At 38.7% G+C, this 27567-nt stretch overlaps 1 protein-coding gene across 1 annotated transcript in view; it reads right to left on the bottom strand.

Annotated features, from left to right (window-relative positions):
* Positions 1–5857: 5857 nt before the first annotated feature.
* Positions 5858–27567, bottom strand: part of LOC150084550 (uncharacterized) — a 46608-nt gene continuing 24898 nt past the window's right edge. The window contains exon 2 of the mRNA XM_090375311.1: positions 5858–6172. Within this exon, the coding sequence (XP_090231437.1) occupies positions 5997–6172 (176 nt within the window). The 3' untranslated portion in view covers positions 5858–5996. The remainder of the gene's footprint in view (positions 6173–27567) is intronic.

Consider the following 27567-nt stretch of genomic DNA (forward strand, 5'->3'; position numbering starts at 1 on the left):
CGTGGATTTGGATTCCCACATCGTACTTGAAAAGGTGGTAGGGTTGTTTGGCTGGTTGAGAATGATAAAAGAACTGTTTGCCAGGAAGTACTCCAGGCGTTGCACATTTGTGACACCTCGCCTCTCTGTGGTTTCGCTAAACCACGCAGCGTTCTGGAAATCAGTGAGTATATTCTGCAGGTACCTGATAGCTGGGAGGATATCCCACCACCCTAGGTAGCAGTACAGCAAGACTGCATATAACTCGCCAAGTGGAGTGATAATATGGGCGCAAGCAGCCCATGATGTACAATAGCTAGGGATTTTAATGATTGTGATATTCGGGTTTCTGACTATTATGCATGCCCAGAGGGGTCTCTCTGTTGTCCTGGGGATATCCTCTTACTTCCTTGCTGTGTACGTATGGCTCCTGGACAAGGAGAATGTCTAAATTTTCTTCTTTTGTTTTTTTGGTAAATTGTCCAGCTACTACCATTGCGCGTTTCGTTGTACAAAATTGACCCTGTTGAGATTGAATGGTTTAAGGCATATGGCCATAATCAATTCTCATTTGATATGCACTCTTAGCTTTGCAGTACACAGCGCACTTGTTATCCCTAAGTGAGTGCTAAGCTGGCAGCTTCTGTGATTTGCAATTGGTACAGATTGGCGGTTCCTCCTTTTGGGGCATGTGCTGAACTCATGGCCCCCCTCTCCACGCAGTGGCCACAGGTAGCCTCCGTCTGGACACAGGTGTGTGTGGTGTGCCCAAAACGGCAGCACCGGCAACACTTGGGGACAGACATGTGCTCCTTAAAGAGGTGGCTGCCCCATTGTATGAAGATTCTGGTTGTTTGGCTGATGGTTCTCCTTGCCTCAGGTGTGGTTTCCACTACCCAGTTTGTGTTTCTTCCTATCCTGGACTTTGTGTAATATTTAGGAGTTATCAAAGTGGCTGGTTCCATTTCTGGATGCTCATGCTGGAGATTTCTGGCGTACAGTTCCTCTTGCAGTGCCTCTGGCGTTAGGTCTTTGTCGGTGTTGAAGATTACAATGCTGGGGCCCTTTCTTTTAGGGGGCGTAGCTTCCCGGCCGAGTTTCTGAATCTTTGGATTGTTCAGAATTTTGTTAGCATCTTCCTCAGTTTCAATAATAACACCTGTATCCCCTGTCTTACGGACAGATTTTATCTTTGTAGTTTTTAGGTCCTGTGAAAGGTTTTTATTATGGTTTTCTTGACATCTTCGCTGGTGCGATGCTCCTCAGTTGAGGCTGGTTTCAGAATGACGAGGTGCGGCGTCGGCAAGAGAATCTTGCGTTTGGTTGTAGTTGTCGTTTGTGGGATATGGTATCCGGAGCAGTGGCCCTCAGCACTTGGGCATATCTGGGTGCAAGCTGTGGCATTTGTTTTTCCCCACAGTCAATGTAGGCCTGGAGTTTTGTGTTTGCTCGTTCACTCTCGAGGTAGGCCTCTACCAGGAGCGTGTCCAGTTTATTCCAAAGGGTCACTATTTTGTGCCCTTACCCCGGTAGTAACTCTGTTTGTCTGTTCTTTGAAAATGTTTTCCAAAGCTGTTTATAGAAATAGTGAATTTTCATATATCGTACCCTCTGGCAGTGTAGGACTCAGGGTTGACTCCTCTTGCTTCTCTTCGCTAGCCTCCTTTGACGTTGTGGAATTCTCTGGTGTGTCCTTTAATTCGGTTTGGGAACTCGTTTACCGTTCCAATTTCAGGATCGTTGGCTTCATGTTCTTTTTCTTCCCAGTCTGAGAGGACCCCAGAAACCTCGTGTTGGTCTAGTATCGTGATACAATCATCGTTTTGGGTCTGCTGTAGGGGGGTCTAAGATAACGCCTCCCTAGACGAGAACATCTCGACCACCATATCGATCCCTTTCAGTGATGTTTGTGGGGATACCGTGTGCCAACCTCTCACCAGATTAGCTGACGTCCAGAATCGCTGCCGAGACTGAATCTACTCTCATCAGTAAAGATTTTGTGGGTGTAACCTTTAGAAACAGTGTTGGTCCTTAAGTTTGGCAGACCAGTGTACCATACTGCCAGGTTGGACATGGCGGGGATTTTGGAAGGAGAGACGACATGGTATAGTAAGGTTGTTAAAAAGAACGAAAATTTCAAAAAAATATTTTTGGTGCTGCTATAGCGTGAGCCCTATGTGATTGTTCCTATAGTGTGAGCCCTATGTCAAATCGTTCTAAAAGAACGAAATTTAAAAAAATTTACGAAAATCATCTACTAGGACTCGAGTTAGGTGAGAACGGACATATACAAAAACTATCATATAATGATTGACTGGAAGGTTGATACGGTTGAGGTGAGAAGCGAATGTCACTCAATAGGCGTTTCTAAAAACTGACTATTGAAGCATTCTATTTTTGCCACCGCAGCGCGCTAAAGGTTTTAGCGCAGAGAATTTCGTCTTCCCCTTAGCCAACACCAATTTACAAATTTACCCTATTTATTGCAAAGTTCATGACCACTTTTTAAGAAGACTCATTTGGTTTTATAACTGTAACAAAAATGAAATAAAGACCTTCCTATGGGCGTCAATGGCCCCAAATGTTCACTAAAAGGATGCTTAATTCCAGATACTAATGAGCAATTTCGGAGGGAAGGAGGCCGTACATTTTTGAGCGGCTGTATAGCAGTAAATGCTTGAAAATCTTCCAAAATGCTTTCGCTAATTTTTTTTAAAAATTCCTTATGGAGACTAACATTTCACTATATGGAATAAATTTTACATGTAATTTCGTTTCAAGGTGCAATTTGTTGCGAAAAAATTCGTAATACTGTATAGAGAAATTCGTTAAATAGAAGTTCCACTGTATATCAAAATTATTTTTTGCATCGTTCCTTAGTGACCACATCGTAGTATTCAGCCAAACTGGTCGGACAAGATTTCCCCTTAATAAACCCATGCTGTGTCTGAATTACTTCAGCGTTGTCTAAATGATCCTGCATTACTTTTTCAACCAATGACTCCATTATTTTCCCCGAAACAGAAGTTAAACAGGCCCGTAATTACTTGTGTCACCCTTTGTGATTTGGGTATACATTCGCACATCTCCAGTCCGTGGGAATCTCCCTTGAATACAAGGATGCTCTCATAATTATGGCGAAGGGCTTGCTTACTTCCTTTGCTGCCTCCTTTAATATAACTACAATTTGTATATACACTGTGCTGCCACTTTATTACATCCACCTACATAATAGCGTGTTGAGCTTCCTTTAGCTTTCAAAACAGCCTGAATTGTCTAGGAATGGATTGAACAAGATGCCGAAAACGTTGTGCAGGAATGGAGTACCGTGCAGACATGTGTCATGCCGTTCCTTGAGATTCGACGGAGGTTTAGGCCTGCTGCGAACAGCCCTTTCCAACTCATCCCAAAGATTTTCAATAAGATCGAGATCCGTGGGACTGAGCGGGCCACTGCAGCAAAGAAAAGTCACTGTCATGTTCCTGGAACCATTCCATAGTGTTCGGGCTTTGTGCAGCGGCGCATTATCCTGCTGGAAGTAACCATCTGACAGTTGTTGTTGTTTGGTTTTTAGCAGCATTAGCAACTAAGGCCATATTGCTCCGGGATATGTGGTGGTCATTCCCTGACCTTTCCACATCCTCCGTATTTGGTGGTGACGGGCTCGAACCCCGGTTTAATCAAGAAGTGTGTGCTACGCACTCCTGCTCCTTCCCACCTGGCTACGGAAGCGCCCCATCTGACAGGATAAACTGTCACATGAACGGATGCACTTGGTCAGCAACGATGTGGCATTCAGACGTGTATCTATGGGTATCAATGGATCCGTGTGCCAAGAAAACATTCCTCACGCCATAACGCTGCCCCCTCTGCCTTGCACAGTAGTCATCAGACATGACGGGTCCATGAATTCATGTTGTTTTCGCCAAATCCTGAGCCTTCTATCAACACCAGGAACTTCGACTCGTCAGACCAAGCAACTGTTTTACAATCATCGATAGTCCAGCGCTGGTGTTGCTGCGCCCACAGGAGGCATGCTCTCTTGTTGTTCATTGAAAACAAAGGTACGCGATGTGGCCGTCGGCTGTTGTAACCCATTCGCGACAAAGTGCGACTTTTTGTTCTGCGCACAAAGTGCGATATTTTGTTCTGCGCACCAAGGTTGTTATTCTGACGTGATGTGCGACATTGTGGCCTATCTGTTTGCTTGCACAATTCTAGCAATCCTCCTCTGACCTCTCTCATCAACATAACCTCTGGCATTGACAGTGTTCTGTTTCACACCCACAACGTATACTAAGCGGAGATGGGGAGGGGAACTGCTGGTGCCGTTTGACACTAAACATACTCATCAACAAGCGATTTTCTTCCATAGAAGTGCCGTTGGGAGGATGTTATCTGTTCGTTGCACCATTCTCGATACACACTTGAAACTGTGTTGAGTAAAAAGTTCAGAACTGCCTTTTCAGAGATGCTTTGTCCAGCACGCTTGCACCTACTACCATGCCACGTTTGAAGTCCGTTAGACCACTCCTTTTCCCCATTCTTGCTAAGGTTTGCACGCTTAACTGATACTAGAAAGGTTGTTCTGTTGCACTTATATCCACAACTGTGGTCACGTGACTTTCAACGTTGTAGGACAAACCATTTGTGTGCACAGCAGGGGTTTACCTAATAAGTGGCAGCACACTGTAGATTATCTATTTCAGGTACTTTCTTATATTTAACGTTAAAAATTTCTTCTTCGCTCTACTCTTAAGTAATAACAAAATCATTGTTAAGAGTTTGATAAATTTCTGGCTTCTACTTCCCCACAGAATTCCTGGTGTGAATGTAGATGCAAAATACTCATTGTTTGTTTGCTATCTAAGCAGGATCATCACCAGTCGAACTATCAATATCAAGTGGACAATCTGATTCATCCCCTTCCTTGTAAAGTTTATATAATTAAACAAGTCTTTTCTGTTTTCCCTTGCATCCTTTGTCAAAGATTTCTAGTGATCTGCCTCGCATGCCTAATCTCCTTTGTGACTTGATTACAGCCTAGATACCATAGGCATCTGTGTCTCCTGATAATTTATATCCATTATTAATGCATATAATTGACTAATTCCTTTAATGCTCCTCATTTAGAATTTGCTGTTAGTAACATCGTCAGTTGGTCCCATTGTATAGAATTTACAAACTGTGAGACCACTGCAGTCACCTTTACGAAAGAAAAAACCCGCCCCTTTGCCCCTAATGGTGGTTGCAACTGTAAGTAAATCCCACATCAATACATGAAATGTATGGCGCAATATAGCCTAAGTTCCTGATGCGTCTAAACACCTACAACCAAGTTCAATGAAACTAAGCATCTTGGTGTTCATCAGAGGAAAAATAAATGGCATTAATAGGACGGTTGTATGCACTTTTGCGGGAATAAAATGCTGGAATATTTTCATTCAGGTAAGAGGTGGCGGAGGGTTTTTTTTTTTTTTGAATCCGATGCTTAAAAAGAATTGACTGTCCTGCTTGGGTGAACTGACAGTCCTTAATAATCAAAAAAAATCGGCGAATAGGGGGAACCCTGGAGCCCGCCAAAAAATAATAAAATACTTTGAAATCTAAAAAATAAACTAACAAATGACAAAGATATTTAGTGTGCTAGGAAAAATGTATCTCCTTTTGTGGAGCATTTTCATATTATGGCTTCACTAGTAATTATGTAGACTGAAGTGCACTCAAATTATTAATCACTAACAACAAACATCACGAGCTTTCTTATTATATAACAAAGGTTGTGATGTTTATTTAATAGAGAGTTAATAAAAGGGCAGTAACTAAAATAATTCATCTTAAGTAAAAATGAAAATATACAAGACAAATAATAATAAAAAAAACATTTCACACAGCAGATTTTTATTTAAATTTTTCCATCTAACAGAGTTTAACAATTATTACATTAGGAACCATTGACATTTTACAGCAAAGTAAAACCACCCTGCAATATAATATTGAAGCAAAGGCTGCTTAATTTATTTGCAAGCACATTTTCCCTTTTCACAGTTGCAGTTTCCGGCACAACAATCTTTCTTATCTGCGCAACAAGATGCATCATCATTACAACACTTTTCGCCTTTCTTGTCACAACACTGTACGGTATTACCATCTTCGCAACAAGTCTTGTCCTTGCAACACTCTTTCCCAGTATCTAGAAGATATAATATTTCAGAAAAATTAATTATTATATAAAATTATAATTTAATTATTTATTTTTATCTTTTTTTGGCTGGTGCAGTGTAAGGCAAAGTCTTACAAATATAAGAGAAATCTCTTAGTAAGAATAGAGCGTGAAGTAAAGCACTTAAGATATTTTTGGGAATAGCGTAGACCTGTAGCAGGTAATCAATCTAGAGGTAACAGATGAAAGGGTTTCGTTGTGTGGGAAAAACAGTAATTCTGTTTTTAAAGAATTCACGAGTTACTGACGTATGGGATGTGTGAGTTTAAAGGCGAATAAAACCGGCGGGGATAAGAAAATAAGGAAAAAATAAAAAAGGTTTCCGCGCCGAAAGGCGGTGGTTGCTGTTGTAATTCTCGGTTCGATTCTGGGAGAGTTCTGCTGTGCATTACAGAGTTTGTTTTAGTAGCATGAATGTGGGGGAGAAGTGTGTGTTACCAGAGAAAGAGAGTATTGAAAATAGCAAAATAAAAAAATGGTACCTGTCTCGTCCAGTTATTTCTTAAGCAGTGACGTTATTAGGGAAAGTTTACCTTGCATCTGTCGTCGGGCATGTGATAGAAGTTGATCCGGAAGCTGAGTATTCATATTGTTAATTAAGAGAAATTTTAAGATGAGATGTTTTTTTTTTTTTTTTTGGTAGTTGTTGGTGCATCGGCTTCTGTGGCCATAATGCACCTCCCAAGGTTTTTGCAGTACTCTGATCCAAGCCCGAGGCGGGATTCGAACCCGCGACCTTTGGGTTGCTGGTAGGCATTTTACCCACCCGGCTAGCCCGGTCGGCCATGAGATGAGATAACATGTATTAGCAGATTAAATGAGAAAAACGAATAGATTAAATGTAAATGAATACCAGTTATGTTCAGGGTGGTTATAAAATAAAAGTTTCCCTATTGAGGAGATCCTAGTGTCAAAACGGTTAGAGGTAGCACTATGAAAATCGGTGGGTGTGTCATATTTAGAGTATGGGGAAGCGATTTGTAGAAGGGGAAAAAAAAAAAAAAAAAAAAAAAAAATTCACATTTCCGCCACCAGGGGAGAAATTGGCACTGTAAACATGAGATGGAATACTTAACTTAGGATTAGATTTTAACATCAGAACTTAGACATCTACAGATATTGAGATCTGCTTTCCTTCACTTGAGATGACATTCTGAAAACGGAGGGCTGCGTGCGACAGCATCTCATTGGGGATGTTGGCTACATGCTGTTTCGACAAGCGTCTGTATGCCACCGGTCTTTCAGGTATCCCCATAGCCAATCACAGGGATCGAGATCTGCTGATCGGACTGGCCAGAAATGCGGAAAGTCCCCACAAATGATGCGATCATTTCCGAATGTTGAACGGAGCAGTTCCTTCACTTGTCCACCAACGTGGGGAAGGGCACCATACGGTTACTTCCTCCTTTCCCTTTCAGTATTTCACTACGGTCTCCAAGCATTGCCTTTCTTGCAGAGCGGGAATAATGTGACCTCTTAGAAGAGCGCCGTACAGTACACCTTACGGAGGGGGGGGGGGGGGCTTGAGGTGTAGACTCTTCAAAGAAAAATGGTCCGGATTATAAACTCGGCTGTGAATACACACCATACTGTAACGTATGGACTTTGTAGTGGTCTTTATGCACAGATGGACAAGAAGTTCCCCAAATTCTGCAGTTTTGTGCATTTAGAGCCCCATGAAGAGTGAAATGGGTCTCATCAGACCACAAGATCGTTCGAGCCCATGTATCATCACGTTCCATACGAGACAGAAATTGAAGAGCAAAGTCTATTCGTTGTTGCTGATCACAAGACTTTAGTTCTTGCACTATGTGAATCTTGTACGGGAACCAGCGTAAAATTATTCGAAGCACTTTACGTAAAGTAGACCAAGGAAGGTTCAAGTCTCTTGACACACTTCTGTCACTACTGACCTGTAGTGTTTTGCATTCTGGCCATTGGCAACCCCCACTTTATCCACTACCTTTGTTCCGATACGTGGTCGTCCCCTGCCTGGAATTACACCTAAATCCCCCGGTCGCTTAAAATTTCTTTATTAGTTTTCGAAGCCGTACTAACATCAAAAGTCCTTTAAGTTTCCGATATTCACGTAGTAGTAGCGGCATGTGATGCAAGAAAGCAAGTGTATGAGCTTATGCAGCATCAGCCAAAAAAAAAAAAATTCACACCATTCCCTCCAAATGCCTGTCCAGTTCTTCCTTAAATTTATTTAACCTGTCAACTTCCACAATGACAGATGGAAGTTTTTCCAGCAATTAACCACCCGCTGGCTAAAGGCAAGTTTCCGCACATCTATTCTACATCTGTCTTTTCTTAATTTGAATTTATGCCCCCTTAGGTTCGTAATCTGAACAAGTGGAAGATTCCATCAGAATTCAGCGTGCTCAACCCGCTAGTGCTGCATTAGCGTAATTATTTTTCTGGTAGAAAAGTTTTACTAAAGGAGTGCGTTCTTTTTTTGTAAGAGCCATAATGATTATTGACTTTTATCTAACAGGATGTGATTTGCGTAAGCAGCGTGTCATGAAGAAAATAACTTTTAAATATGTGAAACGCCGTTTTTCTCCCGGCGGCGGAAATTAACTAATTTTTTCTTCTTCTACAAATCGCTTCCCCATACTCTAAATGACATATCCACCGATTTTCGCAGCGCTAACTTCAACCATTTTGACACTTGGATCTCCTGAATAGGGAAACTTATTTTGTAGCTACTCGGTGGTACTTGCAGTAGTTTGTGTAATAAACGACTTTTGCTTTATAATTTTGTGTCATTGCTCATGAAAAACTGACAGCTCATATATATATAAAATAAGTTTTCTGTTTATACTCCGGCACGACAACCAAGTCAGTAGAGTTTACAATAAATCGTCAATACAAATATTTATCGTATTTAGTAGTCACGGGCTTGAACCCCGGTCCCCTCAAGGAACGCGTGCTAGGCACTCTCGCTCCTGACAACTGGGCTACGTCGGGCCCCCAAATATATATTATGATGGGAAAATCCCTCAGCTCTTGGTTTGTTTGTTATTTGGTTTTTAGTAGCATTAGCAACTAAGGCCACATTACTCCGGGGATATGCGGTGGTCATTCCCTGACCTTTTCGCATCCTCCGTATTTGGTGGTCACGGGCTCGAACCCCGGTCTAATCAAGAAGCGTGTGCTACGCGCTGCTGCTCCAGCACACCTGGCTACGGAGGCGCCCCAGCTCCTGGAATCCCTCTAATATTTTAATGGTCAGGTATCTTGTGGACCTTAGTAATTGAGCAGAGCTGTTGTACTAAAATAATAACAATTGTCAATGATGGCAATACTAAGGTACAGAGAAAATAAATAAACAACCCCAGCAGCAAAAGCCTCCGGCTTCCTTGAATCATATGGCTAATACTAATATTAATTCATTAATAAATAACTATATATTTTATTTAAAATAACAGCTCATTTACAAAGTTCGGTACGATTCTAAAATAAGAGTAAATGCCGTTGAAAGAAGTGATGAACTTAACGGAATGGAAGAAAGCTATATAGATTGACTATTAAGGAAGGATGGGATAAGCGGAATCCTACAATAAGTGTAAATTAATCTGTAATAAAGTTACTCGGGGGTTAGGCAAGATTAGGATAAGTCTATGAGAAATCTTTGCTTATGTGAATACTGAAAGGGAAAGGAGGAAGAAACCGTATTTAGCTCTCTTCGCATCAGTATTGATGACACTGAACAAGTTGCTAAGACAAATAGATTTTTCAATGTTCACATGCAAATTTATAGTCTAGAGCAACAGTTTAAAAAAAAACTAGAACAGCAAAATGGATTGGAAGACGAAATTATCATAGCTAAAATTATTATGTAGGAAATCAAGGATTATCAAGTACCAAAGCATCAAGCGCTAATGGAATATACAGTATTCACGTACATTTAAAGTAGTTGTTTTTAACATTTTAGAGCCGCTAAACCCATATGCAAACTAATTTTTCATGGAATCCAAATATTTAGAAACATTAATACAAATTGAAATAAAATAAATTTACAGAACATTCGCGGAACTAAGAGTTCCATAAAACACTGGTTGAAAAACCACTTGACTAAAGAACGCACTATAATAATAGGGGAATCCTTGAACACAAGCGAAGTCCATATTGATTGGAGATGCTTAAACGTCTATGATTCTATACAGTTGACAAAAGCAGTTCAAAGAGCGAAGTAGCAACTGTGAGGATAGAGGGGGGTATAAAGTTACACGTGGTTTTTTTTTTTTTTTTACTAAATTATCATTTATGTTACAGAACGTTATTTTGAAATGAACTTTTTTATACTTGTATACCGAATATTTTACCTCGAAATTTATCCATGGTTAATTTTTAATTTTGAAATTAACTTTGGTATACCACTTATTTCCAAGTTATGCCAAATTTAACCGTTAAAATCCGTTCTTATATCAGTGGCGGTAAAGTTTCATATGTTGTCTATTTTGTCTTGATTAAGGTGTGCGTGTGTTATCAGATTTTCTGTACATATGTAGTTTTTGTTATATCTACTGGCCAATCTTGCAACTTGCTGCAAAGAGTAAGTAATCGTGGTAATATTACTTATATATACATACACTCATTCTGTGTATACGTTGTGCTGTGGCAGTTTAGCTGAACAGGAGGCTAGCTAAGAAATTGGGATAGAAATACACTTCTGCCCAGAGTGCGGAAAAAAAAAAAAAAAAAAAAATTTGATGGATGAAGAATATAAAGTTATCACTCGGATTATTTGTGAGCACAATTTCCCGTTCAAATACATAATACATTTATATAGTTATTTCCTGCCCAGCTCTAATTCAAATAAAATCGTAAATTTTATTCTCTGTGGAGAATCACACAAATTCATTTATCATTTTATGGTGTTGCATTTCTTAAAATTTAAGAACCCCTAGGTTAACTTATTCATTTTCCTACTACACGTTTGTACATAACTTAATTCATCGTTTTTACCTTGAACCGCACTTTTTTTCTTATATATCTGATAACCAATACTATCTCGAATACATTCCCCCCCCCACCCCAATGCTATGTTTTTGTGAAAGTTCTCCAGTTTGAGGTTTCTTTTCCGAGTACTGCACTTTCTGTTTAAGGGCACGCATTCACTGCAACCTTACATTCCTGTATACAGAAATTTAATGGGCTATACAGGTTGCGTGAGCAATTACTGAAGAACTGCTCCAGAAGTAATATCGATTTCTCTCCAAAACTTAAGGATAACGTATAGCACACGTACCCCTTGAGTATAACGTGAACCACGTCTCTGTCAGCAGTTCTAGATATAGCCTAGAAAAAGCAGCGTGCAAGGGATTATTTTATCATTCTGATGTAGATAAATATTTAAGCCTCATCTCAGAACAAGAATTTTCCAGACTACACGAAGAAACAAAATATAACCGCTGTTGTTTTCGAATGGTTCAGTCAAGAGGGTAGCTAATATTATTAGTTTTAATGACCTTAATCCTATATACCGGTTCGTATTTTTATTTCTTATTATTATGTTTTATTTTTAACTGTTGATCGTGTGAAAACGTAAGACAACCTCTACTATTATACATTGCCAAGATTATCATATCTATATTTTTGACTAAAATTGTCCACGTAACCTAAATTGTCAACATTACTATTCTGTTCTATTAATTAAAAAATAGATATAGTTTATTACTCTAATGCATTAAGGGCTTTATGCCTCAAGCTGAGAAAGAGTTAGACTATGTATATTTTAGTGCAATTGCATCATTTATATACAGCCAATTATAGATTAGCAAATTTGCAATAGCGACATCGTTTAAGTTACATCTCATATTGTGAATACCTTCACGACGAGTTGCCATGACATTGCACTACTTCGAATAAGTAACGCTTCACCCGAAGGAGAAGACTGTTGTTACTTATGGGTGGTGGTATCCACTGAGAATAAGTAACAACAGTCTTCTCCTTCGGGTGAAGCGTTACTTATTCGAAGTAGTGCAATGTCATGGCAACTCGTCGTGAAGGTATTCACAATATGAGATGTAACTTAAACGATGCCGCTATTGCAAATTTGCTAATCTATAATTGGCTGTGTATAAATGATGCGAGTGCACTAAAATATATATATTTTATTATTAACGATGAGGCTTTGCTATAGAGAACTATCAGTTCATGTTCAAAAATAAAGTCCAGGTAATTAAAACCAACAAAAATGTAAATACCTATTAAAATTTGCGACAAATCTCAGACATTTCTGTCACAGCTTTGTAGTCCTATTTTGTTCTCATTAATCAAACAAATTAATTTAAGTAAGCAGTGCGTTACTTTTCAGGAGCATTTAATTTTTATTTCTTAATTGAATTTTTTTATTCTTTTCTGTGTTTAACAAAAGCGAAACGTAAATAAGTAATTATCTCGTTAACAATTAATTACTAATTTATTATCTAAAAATATTTAAAAGTAATTGTTTCCACTTCACTGCAAATACCACCCCATATTCGCTTCACGTTGTATAACTTTATTATTAAAGCAACAGTGAGTGAAATGCAACAGGTATTTCAAGCTCTGAGATTCAATCATAGTTAGACTTGTGGTAATAAACTTTTAATCATTTCTTCCTCGATTATAATAACAATCGAAATATAACACGAATTTAACATTTCTAGTCTAATTAATATAATAAGCAAATAATAATTCATGATTTATGTATTTCGTAAACATAACAGAAAACGAACAAAAAAAAAAAAAAAAAAAAAAAAAAACACCTTTATGCGCGAACCCAGAACATTTCGTTTCTGTGCATCCACCAGTGTGCCCATGAATTCCTCCAATCAGCCCACGGCATCAAACATTAATATCAAGTGCTTCAGCTAAGAGTGTACTGTATACGGATAGCCCATGCGATATGGGGGTGGGGAAGAAAAAAAGGTGGATTGTATTGGTCCGATTTCAATGAAAATTATTACAAGTGGACGGAAACTGTGAACACATAGGCGCTTTGCGCATATATGATAACGCCTAAAAACGGTTGGCACATAACCACATTCAGGAAAGGACCTATCAGTCGGTCTTATAACAGACTACTCGACCCGAACCCCCTGGTGGTTGTTATTGTATTTTAGGAGCATCTCCAGCATATTGCTCCGTGTATACTGTATCTAAATTGTGTGTTCTGTGGTCAATTTTCTGTTAGCTGGAAGAAAAACCCATGCTACCATCGCCTGAGACCGACCAACTCAGCGTTGCTGAGTTGGTCGGTCTCAGGTCAAAAAAGCCAATAAAAATTCCTCTCGTCAGCAACGGGACTCGAACGAGGTATTTTCCACCCAGTGTGGGGGCGAATGGCGATTATACCAACTGTGCTACCCACAAGGGGACTCTTTGGGTGCTCCCAAGGGATCCATTAATAATATTAGTCCACAAAGAGCAGTTTCCATTGATTACCACTCTGTCTTCTCCCACTTTACCATCCTTTATGCAAAACAGCAACTTGCCCCTTAATGGCACACTGCTAAAATATGTACAGCAGGGTTTTCTGTGCAACAGTATCAAAAGCTTTCCCAAAATCCAAATATATGATATCAAAATTATTTTTTCCATCCATTTCCTTAATGACCACATTGTAGTATTCAATCAAATTGGTCGGACAAGATTTCCTCTTAACAAACCCATGCAGTGTCTGAACTATAACTGTAGTTTTTTCTAGATGTCCTGCATTACTTCTTTAACCAGTGATTCCATTATTTTCCCTGAAATTGAAGTTAACATAACAAGTCTAATTAATCATATGATCCTCCTTTGTGAATGGTGAATACATTTGTACATCTCCAGTCAGTGGGGATCTCACCTGAATTCAAGGATGCTCTCATAATTATAGCTAATGGTTTGCTTACTTTCTGGTTTGTTGGGTCCCTTAATATAATTGGATACATCCCATCCACCAAAGTGTGCCCTTCTTATATTTAACTTCAACAATTTCTCTTTCACTTTCCTTCCAGTAATTACAAAATCATTTAGCTCTATGTTAGAGTTTGATAAACTTCGGGCCTCCACTTCCATACAGAATTCCTCATGTGTGAATGTAGATGCAAAATACTTATTCGGTTAGTCAGCTACCTGAGAAGGATCATCAAACAGTCAAACCACCAATATCAAGTGGACGAGTCTGATTCATCCCCTTCCTTCTTGAGTTTCTATGAGTACAGAAGTCTCGCTCCATATTCTTTCTGTTAATGACCAAAAAACAGATTTAAAATAACTATATTAAAATAAATAAAATAAGTTAAAACTGGTATAGGATAAAAATGTTAAAATACAGGTAAAAATAAATAAACATAAAATTATAATAATAGTAGCTTTTGGGCTGAGGTGTCCCTTCTTCAGCTACAATGGTGTGCTGCGTATATACACTGTCCTGCACTTTATTATGTACAACCCTGCTGTGCACACAAATGGTTTGTCCCACATCGTTGCAAATCACACGACTACAGTTGTGGATATAAATGCAGCAGAAAAATTGTTCTAGTATTAGTTAAGCATACAAACCATAGCAAGAATGGAAAAAAAAGGAGTGATCTAATGGATTTGGAACGTGGCATGGTGGTAGGTGCAAGACGTGCTGGACAAAGCATATCTGAAACGCCAGTTCTCCTGAACTTTTCGTGCACCAGTTTCAAGGGTGTATCGAGAATGATGCAAAGAACAGAAAACATCCTCTCAACGGCACTCCTCTGGAAGAAAATCTCTTGTTGATGAGAGGGGTCAGAGGAGGATGGCTAGAATTGTGCGAGCAAACAGACGGGCCACAATGTCACACATCACGTCAGAATACAACCTTGGTGCACAGAACAAAATATCACAACGGACCACTAGTCGCACATGGGATACAATAGGCAACGGCCCCACATCGCGTACCTTTGTTATCAATGAAGAACAAGAGAGTACACCTCCTGTGCGTACAGCAACACTGGACTATCGAGGATTGGAAGACAGTTACTTGGTCTGATGAGTCATGTTGATGGAAGGCTCAGAATTTGGAGAAAACAACATGAATCCATGGACCTGTCATGTCTGATGACTACTGTGCAAGGTGGTGGGGAATGTTTTCTTGGCACACGTTGGGTCCATTGATACCCATAGATTCACGTCTGAATGCCACATTGTACCTAAACATCATTGCTGACCAAGTGCATCCATTCATGTTGACCGTTTATCCTCAGTCAGATGGTTACTTCCAGCAGGATAATGCGCTGGTGCACAAAGCCCAAATCACTATGGAATGGTTCCAGGAACATGACAATGACTTTTCTTTGCTGCAGTGGCCCGCTCAGTCCCATGGATCTTGATCCTACTGAACACCTTTGGGATGAGCTGGAAAGGGCTGTTCCCTGCAGGCCTACACCTTCATCGAATCTCAAGGAACTGCGTGATACTCAAGAATGAATATGAGAAGATTCTGAAAATTTATGTTTTTTTTATATTATTGGAGATTGCATGGAAAGTGAAACATTTCACCGTAAAAAACCCACAGAATTCCAGCTATTGGTATTAACACAAATGCAATAAGATAGAGTTTACTACCAGTTTATAATAGATTGCACTAAGAGAAAAGTCCAATAAACCGGGAACTGGAAATTGTTTTATGGTAGTGACTTCCAGAAACGTACTCCTCTGTTATCACGGCTTACGAAATTTCTGTTCGAACAGAAAAATGTGAGCTCCTGAAAACACAAGTTGAGTTGGCATACAATATCACATTATCTTGTGAATACAACGAATGACAACAGAGTGTCTCCGACCAATACAACTGCAGTAAATGGGAAATATAGCTCTCGCACATTTCACATTTTTTAAACTTCATAAACTTGTATGTTGCTGCGCAGGTCGTTACGTTCAGCTTGGTGCCAGGTTTTGTATTCACCTAGTGTTACTCACAGATGAAATTGTGCATGAGCCAATGCAAAAATCACGTTTACTCTCATTGTTCCCTAATATATCAATCACGTTGGAACAAATTTGCATTGCGAAAATGCATGTTAAAGCAGAACTGACTGTATTGGTAATTCTAACATTCTAAAATATTCAAAATTTGTAACCTTTCCTATTTTTCAAGTGGTGTAAGAGTGGTATTAATATAATAATAACCTTAAATGGAAAAACACCACAGAGTCGTTCCGTAACTATATTGGATCTACATACGGACCAACCACAGTCCATCATTCGTGACTTCTTCCATCATTCGTGACTTCTTCCTATTACTACTTCATAAAAATGTTTGGAACAACAGCAAGCAATAAGAAACAGTAAATTCAGAAAAAGAAAATAGACCAGATACAACTCCCTCCAATCCACCAACCAGAAGCATGGTTTGATGATAGGTATCAGTAAGATCCTTGAACCAGCCTGCACACCAACCCTGATGTTCAGAGTATGTGAGCAAAGGTCACTGCAGGCTCCCATTATACAAAAATCCCAGATCCAGGATAAAAAAAAAAAAAAAAAAAAGGTACTGTCCTATTAGCTAACTGACTACTAGCAGTACCTCTTGCCTGTACGCACGTCAGGTTTCTGGGAGCATCAGCAACAGGAGTCTGTCAGCAGGTAAGAATTTAATCTCTTTGTATTCACCTTAGATTTCAAGTTTCTTATTGCAATGGCAATTCAAAACAATACTTTAGAATCTTAAATTTGCGAAAGTGTAATTGTAATATTGGTAATTATAAAATTGTAACTGTAATTGCAGTATTGGTAATTGTAACTTTCTAAAATATCCAAAATTTGTAACCTTATCTATTTTTTGTTTCACCAACAGCATGGTTTGATGATGATGATGGGTATCAGTAAGGTACCCGAAACCTAACTTTAATGTATAATAATGTAGGCCAACAGCCTAATAAACTATATTATTAATTTCACATGGTATTAATATAATAATAACCAAACTGTTATCAAAACCTTTAAATCCAATATTTATCTTCAGTACTGAAACCTATGATTTTACAAATCTATTCACCTCTTTACTGCACTATCTGCTAATTTATTAACTGTATCACAGATATAAATAATATATTTTTATTTTGTCTGTAAACAAGTCACAAAGGAAGTCAGATGTGCGAAGGCAAATTATGAGAAATCTTGGGCATAGGATGCAAAGAAAAACAGTAAAGACTTCTTTACTTATATAAAATCTACAAGAAAGGTGATGAATAAGAGTGGTCCACTTGATATTGATGGTTTGACTGTTGATGATCCAGCTCAGATAGCTGACAAAGTAAATGAGTATTCTACACCTACATTCACACATGCAGGGAAGTGGAAAACACTATCTTATTAGCATTAGTAGAGGGATATGATGCAAGACAACTGCAAGTAACAAGCTTATGTAGCATCAGCTTGTCTAGTTCTGCCTTGAACTTATTTAAGCTATCAACCTTCACTATGACAGACAGAAGTGTGTTCCAACTAACAACCACCCGCTGGCTAAAGACAAATTTCCACACATCTAAAATTGTCTTTCCTCAATTTGAATTTACGTCCCCTCAGGTGAGTAATCTCAGCAAGAGGAAGAATCCCATCAGCATTGAGCTTGCTCAAACCATTCCAGGCCTTTTACACCTCAATCAGATCACCTCGCAGGTGCCTAGTTTCCAGATTCTGCTATTTGCAGAATTTAAGCCTCCCTGGGTAATAGCAACCTTTTGTTCACTAATCTTGTTGCCTTCTCTGTACTAGTTCCAACAGCTCTATATCCTTCCTAGGATGAGGCCTCCAGACCTGTATGCAGTCCTCAAGGTGTGGCCTGACCATTGCCTTATACAAGGGGACAATCACCTCCTTATCCCTGCTAGCAAAATTAGTATATATCATAAGACACCATGAGCTACTCTTGCAGCCTGTCTGCACTGCTTAGAAAACTTGATATCTGACTGCACAATTACCCCTAGATCCTTTTCATTCTCCACTATCCTGAGTGTAGTACTACACAATTGCTACTTTACTCTGGGGTTACTGCTAGCCATATGCAGTACTTTACATTTGTTAATGTTAAACTTCAGTTGCCATCTCTCAGCCCAATCTGCTCAAAATTTCTAGACATTGTTGCAGTAGTGTACTGTTATTAACAACCCTGCCAACCTTCATATCATCTGCAAACTTGGACATTAACCCTGATATACTTTCATCAATATCATTGATAAATACAGAAAACAAGAATGGGCCCAACACCGAACCCTGGGAGACTCCACTAATAACATTAATCCACAAAGAGTAGTGTCCATAGATTACCACTCTCCCACCCAACCATCCCTTTATCTATAGCAGCAACTTGCCCTTAATGCCATACTGCTCCAATTTGTACAGTAGTCTTCCATGTGCAACAGTATCAAAAGCTTTAGTAAAATCCAATTCATGATATCAAAATTATTTTTTTGCATCCAGTTCCTTTGTGACCACATCATAGTATCCATTCAATTACTCTAACAGGGAGCTAAATGATTTTGTAATAAATGAGAGAAAAGTGATGGAGAAATTGTTGAAGTTAAACATAAGAAAGGCATCTAGAGTGGAAGGGATCTATCCAGTTATATTAAAGGAGGTGGCAAAGGAAGTAAGTAAATCCTTAGCCATAATTATGAGAGCCCTGTTGGACTCAGGGGAGGTCTCCACGCACTGGAGAAGTGCAAATGTATCTCCAATTCACAAAGGGGGATCAGTGGGTGATATGAGTAATTACAGACCTGTTAGTTTAACTTCTGTTCCAAGGAAAATAATGGAGTCACTGATTAAAGAAGCATTACAGGATTATCTAGACCAGCATTTCCCAAACTGGGGTCAATAGACAAGTCCATAGGGTCTGGGAAACGTTCAGAAGGTATCAAGAAATGTTTATTTTCTTAAAAACATATATACTGATACAATCGCCATGAATTTTGTTATAGAACATTACTTTTTTTCAATACGATTAGTATATATTAAATTGTTTGTTATTGTTATTTAGTTTTTTAGGAGCATTACCAACTAAGGCCATATTGCTCCGGGATATGCGGTGGTCATTCCCTGACCTTTCCGCATCCTCCGTATTTGGTGGTGACGGGCTCTAACCCCGGTTTAATCAAGAAGTGTGTGCTACGCACTGCTGCTCCTTCCCACCTGGCCACGGAGGTGCCCATATAAAATTGTACACACATTTCAAATGATTTCGTTGATGTTTAGCAAATTGATGATAAATAAAGTTATTATTATATCTGTATAAAAATAATAAAGTGGAGTTGTTTCACACGAGTGCGCTTGTGTGTATATGGGGGTTCCCAAACTTTTGATTTTTGAAGGGGTCCATAAACCTTAGTAGTTTGGGAACCGCTGATCTAGACAAGACTGCAATAATAATTCAGACACACATCAGTTTAAGGGGAAGTCTTATTTCACCAATCTGATTGGTCACAAAGGAACTGGATGCAAAAAATAATAATTTTTATTTCATGTGCAGTAAGTGCCGTTTATAGTGATCACTATTTATTACAATCAGCCGCTTTATAAAATCAAATTTCAAAGAACTGATCCAAATCAATAAAATGCACTACTCTTATCGTTTATTAGACAAAGACAAATTATGCATCAACATGGAACTACATTAACCTTTGTATTCTTAAAAAGGTGCGGACGTAGCTTTTTGCCGTTCCTGGAACAGAGGTTTTCTGATTTATTTTCTGTTTTATTAGCTTAAATTGGCATATTAACTTATTTTCTAGAGTAGCTTTATATTCCTATTTACGATACTTAGTTTAAAGTAACTTAGATAGAGATTTTGTAGGTATTACCTAGTATCGGTAAGGGTGTTTACCGTTCGTAAATTGCCACCATTGTTACGCGATACAAAATATCTCTAACTAGATAGCATAAGCTTAGTATAATACAGTACATAATATTGTCAATTAATCAGCAAATCTATTAATCTTGTTGAACTTCATTGTCAATTAAATTGTACTTTTAACTATACATATAACAACTTAGATTACGTAACATAAATAATTGGTAAAAATAAATAATTAATACTTAACTCAATACGGAAGTTATATAAAAGGGATTTTGTAGATAACACTCTATACTGAAACATAAATATAGCGTTATAACTGTGTTGGGATACAAGTTTAGGGTTTTAATTTTGTACTGAAATTTAAATTAAATAGAAATAATGACTCAGACCAGAGCAGCAAAGCAAAATGCTCAAGCTAATGGGGGTGCTGTGGCTCAGGGGAGAACTGAGGGGGGGCAGTTGCCCTCTAAATCACAGCCTTTTAAAATGCACTACTTGCTTGATGTTTCTGGAGCAGTCGGGTATGGGACATGATACTGCCATGGGAGATGTCTTTGTGTGTGCGCGCGATGCAAGGAGTGGAAGGAAATCAGGCGACAACTCAGCGTTGTTATAGGCCTATATGAGAACTTGTGAGGGGCCCATCAAGCTCTCAGCTGCCCACACCAATGCCAGAGCTTGCACTTGGTCATCACGCAACACAGCGGCAGCCCCCAAGGCAGAATGCGCTGGTCCCAAAAGAACTAGTAGTTGTTGGTGACTATTGTCAGGGAAACATGCTTTGTAAAAAGGATAGGTGGAACAGTACCAGAGTATGTCTGCCAGGGGAAAGGTTGATGACGTTGTAGAGCGGATATCATCTTTTAAGGACACAAAAGGTGATATAGTTGTACACATTGTCACTAATGATATTAAGAGTATGAGACCGGCAGAATTACTTAACAAGTACAGGTCACTGTTGAAAAAAAAGCCGTGAATTAGGGTTGAATTTGAAAGTGTCTGCAATTCTGCCCAGACACGATAGAAGGGAGTATATGATGAGAGCCTTGTCGATCAATTCAGCCCTGGAAAGATTGTGCAAGGCTCAAGGTATATCATTTTTTTCAGCCTGGTCTGTACTTGTTAAGAGGAGAGACTGCTTCTACAGGGATGGGATACACTTAAATAGAAAGGGTGCAAGAATGTTTGCTGATGCTATCGAGGCAGTGCTAGGTGGGTCGGAAAACTGCTAGATGGGGGGGGGGATACAAGGACTAATAGATTAACAGTAGCCATTGGCAGAGGTGAAAGTTATTCTTGCACTGCTTCTATTGGAATGAGCAGCAGCCTGGAAAATAAGATGCAGGATATTTCAGAGACTGCTGGGAATCATTGGGGTACAAGTAAACACATGGGTTGTGTTAGGGTAGCTAAGAAAAAGAACAGATGCATGTATACTTGCATGTACACCAATGCTAGGAGTTTCGTAAATAAATTTGAGGTATTGCTCAAAACATCAAAGGCAGATATTGTTGGGATTTCAGAGACGTGGTGTCACACAGATATAAGGAATGCAGAACTGGAATTTGGGGAGTACAATGTCTGCAGAAAGGATAGGCAGGGAGGAGGGGTTATGCTATTAGTTAAGAAACACATAAAATCCAAGGAAGTGAAGCCAGTCGACATCGCTGGACAGTGCAGTGTCCAGTCAGTTTGGTGTGACAAGCACTGGGAGATCAAAATTGAGAGTAGGAGTGTGCTATAGGCCTAATGACTCTGATGAGTATAATAAGAAACTGTACAGGGAAATAGTGGGCCAGTAAATCAGAGTCTTATAATGGGGGATTTTAATTTCCCAGATATTGACTGGAATTTGGGGGCTGGTCACTCACACACTAAAAAGGCTTTTGTGGATTTATTGGATGATTGTTTTCTACATCAGAATGTTCGGGAGGCAACTAGAGGGAGTAATACTCTTGATTTGATTATCAGTAGTGATTCTTCATGCATTAAGAATCTGCAGATAAATGAACCACTAGGTGGCAGTGATCACAGTGTGCTGTGCTGAAGTGGGATTTGCTCAAAGAGGTAACTACCGTTAGGGGTAAAGGGAAGGGTTATTGCTTTCGTAAAGGCAACTACGATGGACTGAGACAGTATTTAAATTCTATACAGTGGGACCAACTGATGATGTTACCAACAGCAAATTCGAAATGGGAAGCATTCAAAGAACTTATCTTGGAAGCTACTAGTATTTACATACCAACTAAGAAATATTGTTCAAGGTTTAGGCCTAAATGGATGTCAGATGAACTAATGAGACATATGGCAGAGAAGAAAAATGCATGGGATACATACAAATTAACACGTGACACAGAAGCCTATGATAGATACAAGTTGATCTGTAACCAAGTTACAAAGGAGGTTAGGCAGGCGAAGGCAGGTTACAAGAAATCTTTGGCAAGGGATGCAAAGAAAAACAGCAAGGAGTTCTTTACTTATGTAAACTCTAGAAGGATGGGGATGAATCAGATTGGTCCACTTGATATCGATGGGTCAACTGTTGATGATCCTGCTCAAGTAGCTAACAAGCTAAATGAATATTTTGCATTGACATTCACACATGAGGAGTTATTCAGCGAGGGGAATGCCAGAAGTGTATTCAACTCTGGCAGTAAGCTTGAGAATCGTGTAATAACTGAGAGTAAAGTGGAGGAGAAATTGCTGAAGATAAATACAAGAAAGGCACCTGGTGTGGATGAGATCTATCCAGTTATATTAAAGGAGGTAGCAAAGGAAGTAAGCAAACTCTTAGCCATAATTATGAGAGCTTCCTTGGACTCAGGGGAGGTACCCATGGACTGGAGTAGTGCAAATGTGACCCCAATTCACACAGGAGGATCAAAGGCTGACACAAGTAATTATAGACTTGTGAGTTTAACTTCTGTTCCCAGAAAATAAATGGAGGCACTGGTTAAAGAAGCACTGCAGGATCATTTAGACAAGACTTCAGTTATAGCTCAGACACAGCATGGTTTTGTTAAGGGGAAGTCTTGCCTGACCAAGTTGATTGGATATTATGATGCAGTCACAAAAGAACTGGATGCAGGGAATAACTTTGACATTATATACTTGGATCTTAGAAAGGCTTTTGATACTGTTGCACATGGAAGACTGCTGCACAAATTGGAGCAGTGTGACATTGGAGGCAAATTGCTGCTATGGATAAAGGGGTGGTTGAGGGGGAGAAGACAGGGAGTGGTAATCAATGGACACTGCTCATCTTGGACTAATGTTATTAGTGGAGTCCCTCAGGGTTCAGTATTGGGTCCATTATTGTTTTCTGTATTTATAAATGATATTGATGATGGTATATCAAGCTTAATGTCCAAGTTTGCAAATGATACGAAGGTTGGCAGGGTTGTCAAGGACACTACGCTGCTGCAACAGGATCTGGAAAGGTTGAGCAGATGGGCTGAGAGGTGGCAAATGAAGTTTAACATTGACAAATGTAAAGTACTACACATGGGAAACAGCAACCCCAGAGCAAAGTATAAACTCTGTGGTACTACTACACTGACAGTGGTAGAGAATGAAAGGGACCTGGGGGTGGTTGTGCAGGCAGATATGAAGTTTTCTGAGCAGTGCAGATGGGCTACAAGAGTAGCTCATGGTGTATTGTCAATGATATATAGGAATTTTTCTAGCAGGGATAAGGAGGTGATTATTCCCTTTTTTAAAGGCAATGGTCAGGCCACACCTAGAGTACTGTATACAGGTCTGGAGGCCTCATTTCAAGGATGTAGAGCTGTCGGAACGAGTACAGAGAAGGGCAACAAAATTAGTGAATGGAACAAAGGGGTGCTCTTACGAAGAAAGAGCTTAAGTTTTGCAAATTACAGCATCTGGAGTCTAGGCACCAGCGAGGTGATCTGATAGAGGTGTATAAAGCCTTGAATGGTTTGAGCATGCTCAATGCTGATGGGATTCTTCCTCTTGCTCAGAATAATCACCTGAGAGGGCATAAATTCAAATTGAGGAAAGACAGTTGTAGGATAGACATGCAGAAATTTGCCTTTAGCCAGTGGGTGGTTGGTTGGTGGAACAGACTTCCATCCCTTGTTGTGGATGTTGATAGCCTAAATAAGTTTAAGGTTCAGCTGGACAGGTATTTCGAACGAACAGAGGGGTGAAGTGGAAGTAGTTATTTTTTATTTATTTTTTTTTTTTGGCTGATGCTGCGTAAGCTTGCATCAAATGCCTCTACTAATGCTAACAATAGATGCCATTTTCTCATTACAACAAATTTTGGAGAAAAGATGAGAATTCAACCTACCTACATTTCTTCTCTTTATTGATTATGAAAAAGCACATGACAGCATAAACCGGGAAAATCTTTGGCAGATTCTACATGAAGAAAATATCCCAACCCAACTCCGGAAAGCAATGCAAAGCCTATATAAAAACTCAAGTCTGCATAAAAATATTTTAATGGCCAACTATCAGACCCAATTAACACCAATAAAAGAGTCAAACAAGGATGTAGACTATCGCCAAGTTTATTTAATATCTACATCAATAAAATTATTAAAGAATGGAAACAAGCAATTAACAACGGAATACAGTTGATCAACAGGAATAAAATACAAACTATATTATATGCTGATGATCAAGTTATAATTGCAAAATCCTAAGATGAACTACAGATAGCAGCTAATGAACTGAATAAAATAGGCAAATAAAATAGGTAAGAGATTAAAATCTCCACCTCAAAAACAAAATCAATGGGATTATGTGGAAAAAAACAGAGTTAAAATTGTTATTGATGACAAAATAATAGAAAAATATCTGATTTCACCTATTTGGGAAATTTACACTAAACTACAAAAATATAATAAAATGAATGGAATGATTAAATGCCACTTTGGAAAACAAATGAAACAAAATTACGACTACACAACATCACTTCAAAATCAGCCCTCTTCTACAGCTGTGAACTTGGGTCATAAATAAGAAAGATGCACACAAACTAGAAGCAGCACAAATGAGATTTTTAAAACAATTATTAGGCTTTACAAGACTAGACCACACCAAAGAGATTTAGATATTTGTGAGAAATTAAAAGTAGATAACATAGTAAATAACATAAAATGGTATCAGGAAACAAAAAAAAAAAAAATGGATCAGCCACATAGAAAGAATGAACCCAGACCGAATTCCAAAATTAGCCTTTAACTACAAACCTACAGGCAAGAGAGATGTGGGTCGACCAAGACAACAATGGCGAGACAAGATGATTATGGTTCTTAATAAAACTTTATGACGGCAAGTAATACAGACAAACAATATTGGAGTGCACTTGGGTTCACAAAATTCTACCACAGAATAATTTATTCTTGCATTACCATGAAGATTTATATACTAGCAGTAACCCAAACCATAATTTCTTTGCTTTTTGCTATGTGACAACATTCTTTTGTTCTGAATGTTCAACTTGAATGTATAGCTAAGACTATATAACCAAGCAAACTTACCTTGAACAAAGAAAATACTGGTAACCAGCATGCTAGTTTTCTTGATCTTACCATTACTTTAAATACTCCTTATAATCTAGAATTATTTGACAAAAGAAGGAAATTCAGTTTTAACATTATTTACCTCACCAACTGGGGTTCTAATATTTTCCATTAAAGTGCACAAAAATATTATCTGTACACAGATAATTCGACTTACCAACAATAATCAATTGTCATTTACAAATGTTTTCACCACCCTTATATCAAATTGATTAATAATAATATTCCTGTTGACTTTTAATTATAACATCAAAAATGTTTCTCAATTTATTAAGCATAAATTTGGCTTTAATATGTTTCATATTGGTTAGTTCTAACTTGGTATTTGTACAGTTAATTTTCAAAGTAGTTCCACTACTTTGAGAGTAATTAGCAAGAAAGCAAGCTTATATAGCATCAGCCAAAAAAAAAAAAAAAAAAAAAACACACCTTCCCATTTCACCCATCCATTCACTCCAAGTGAATGTCTAGTTCTGGGCGCCTCCGTAGCCAGGTGGACAGGAGCAGCGGTGCGTAGCACGTTTCTTGATTAGACCAGGGTTCAAGCCCATGAGCCACCAAATATGGAGGATGCGAAAAGGTCAGGGAATGACCACCACATATCCCCGGAGCAATATGGCCTTAGTTGCTAATGCTCCTAAAAAAAAAAAAAAAAAAAAAACAAATAAGTCTAGTTCTGCCTTGAACTTATTTAAGTTGCTGACCTCCACTACAACAGTTGGAAGTTTATTTCAACTATCAACCACCTGCTGGCTAAAGGCAAATTTCCACACATCTATTCTACAATTGCCTTTTCTCACTTTGAATTTATGCCCCCTCATGTGAGTAATCTGAGCAAGAGGAAGAATCCATTAGCATTGAGCTTGCTCAATCTATTCAAGATACTACATTATATGTGACCTCCTGTTGCTTTGCGTATGTATCCCAGAATTGAGGGCAGCTCCTAGACAAAAGCCCATTTCCACATAATTATTCTATTCTGGTGTAGAACCTGTATGAAGCAGGCCTAAAACATGTGGTATTACCATCTCAACAACACCAATACAAGGCAGCTACTGCCTTGATGCTCTTGTCTAGGCCCAGATTTACATTATCTGTTCATGCCAAAATGCACAGTTCCCACACCCACTGGAGGTAGTGCAATACTGGTGGGTGCCAGTGATCTTGATGTCAAGTGGAGAAACCTCCAAAAATTATCTTCTTCAGTACCACTGAGAAACTAATTATTTTATAAATCAGATATATACATCACTTGTTTTAAATATGCTTGGATTAAATAAAAGTCAGAGTCTGGGAATTCCTGACAACCAGAAAAACCAACATACAATTAGATATTACATACAATGAATGAAGTTTAACTACATAAGTAGGCCACAAACCTCTACCCCCCCACAGAGACCACCTCCATATTCAATTAACACAGTCTGTCCGCTCGAACTTTTAAACCTGCTGACAAACACTATGAGATAGCTACAAAAACTCTTTCACATAAACCTTCTGTTTCGCAGAAACAAATCTTAACAATGAACAGAAATGTATATAATACCAACTGTCATAAATCAACACAACATTAATTAATATAAATCAACACAATAACTGACATATATCAACACTAAGAATTTACATAAATCTTCTGTTTTCACATAAAACCTTTGTCTTTTGTGAAGTCAATCCCCAGGAGAAGCAGAATCCTCAGTGTAAAGACAGTTCTCGAGAAGATTTGCAGAGCATTAAAAATTATCAGTGTTCAACTAGGATATTTACATTGTTCTCCATTAATGTTTGGAAGCACAGACATTAAAACAGCTCTAGGTTGAGATTACAGTGGACGGTTCAGAAGTATATGAATCCACGTTTTATGTTCCTCACATGTGCAGTATGGTCGGGCTCCAGACAGCACTCAAATAACTTAGCGTGGAGGGATCCATGCCCTGTTAGCAGATAAGTTGTCATAGAAGGCCTAAACCATGAAATAACTCTTGGGGTTGAGGTGAATTCGATTATCG

The sequence above is a fragment of the Mastigoproctus giganteus genome, chromosome 6 (genome assembly GCF_048544385.1).
Source record: "Mastigoproctus giganteus isolate SK-2022 chromosome 6, ASM4854438v1, whole genome shotgun sequence".
Classification (NCBI taxonomy): domain Eukaryota; kingdom Metazoa; phylum Arthropoda; class Arachnida; order Uropygi; family Thelyphonidae; genus Mastigoproctus; species Mastigoproctus giganteus.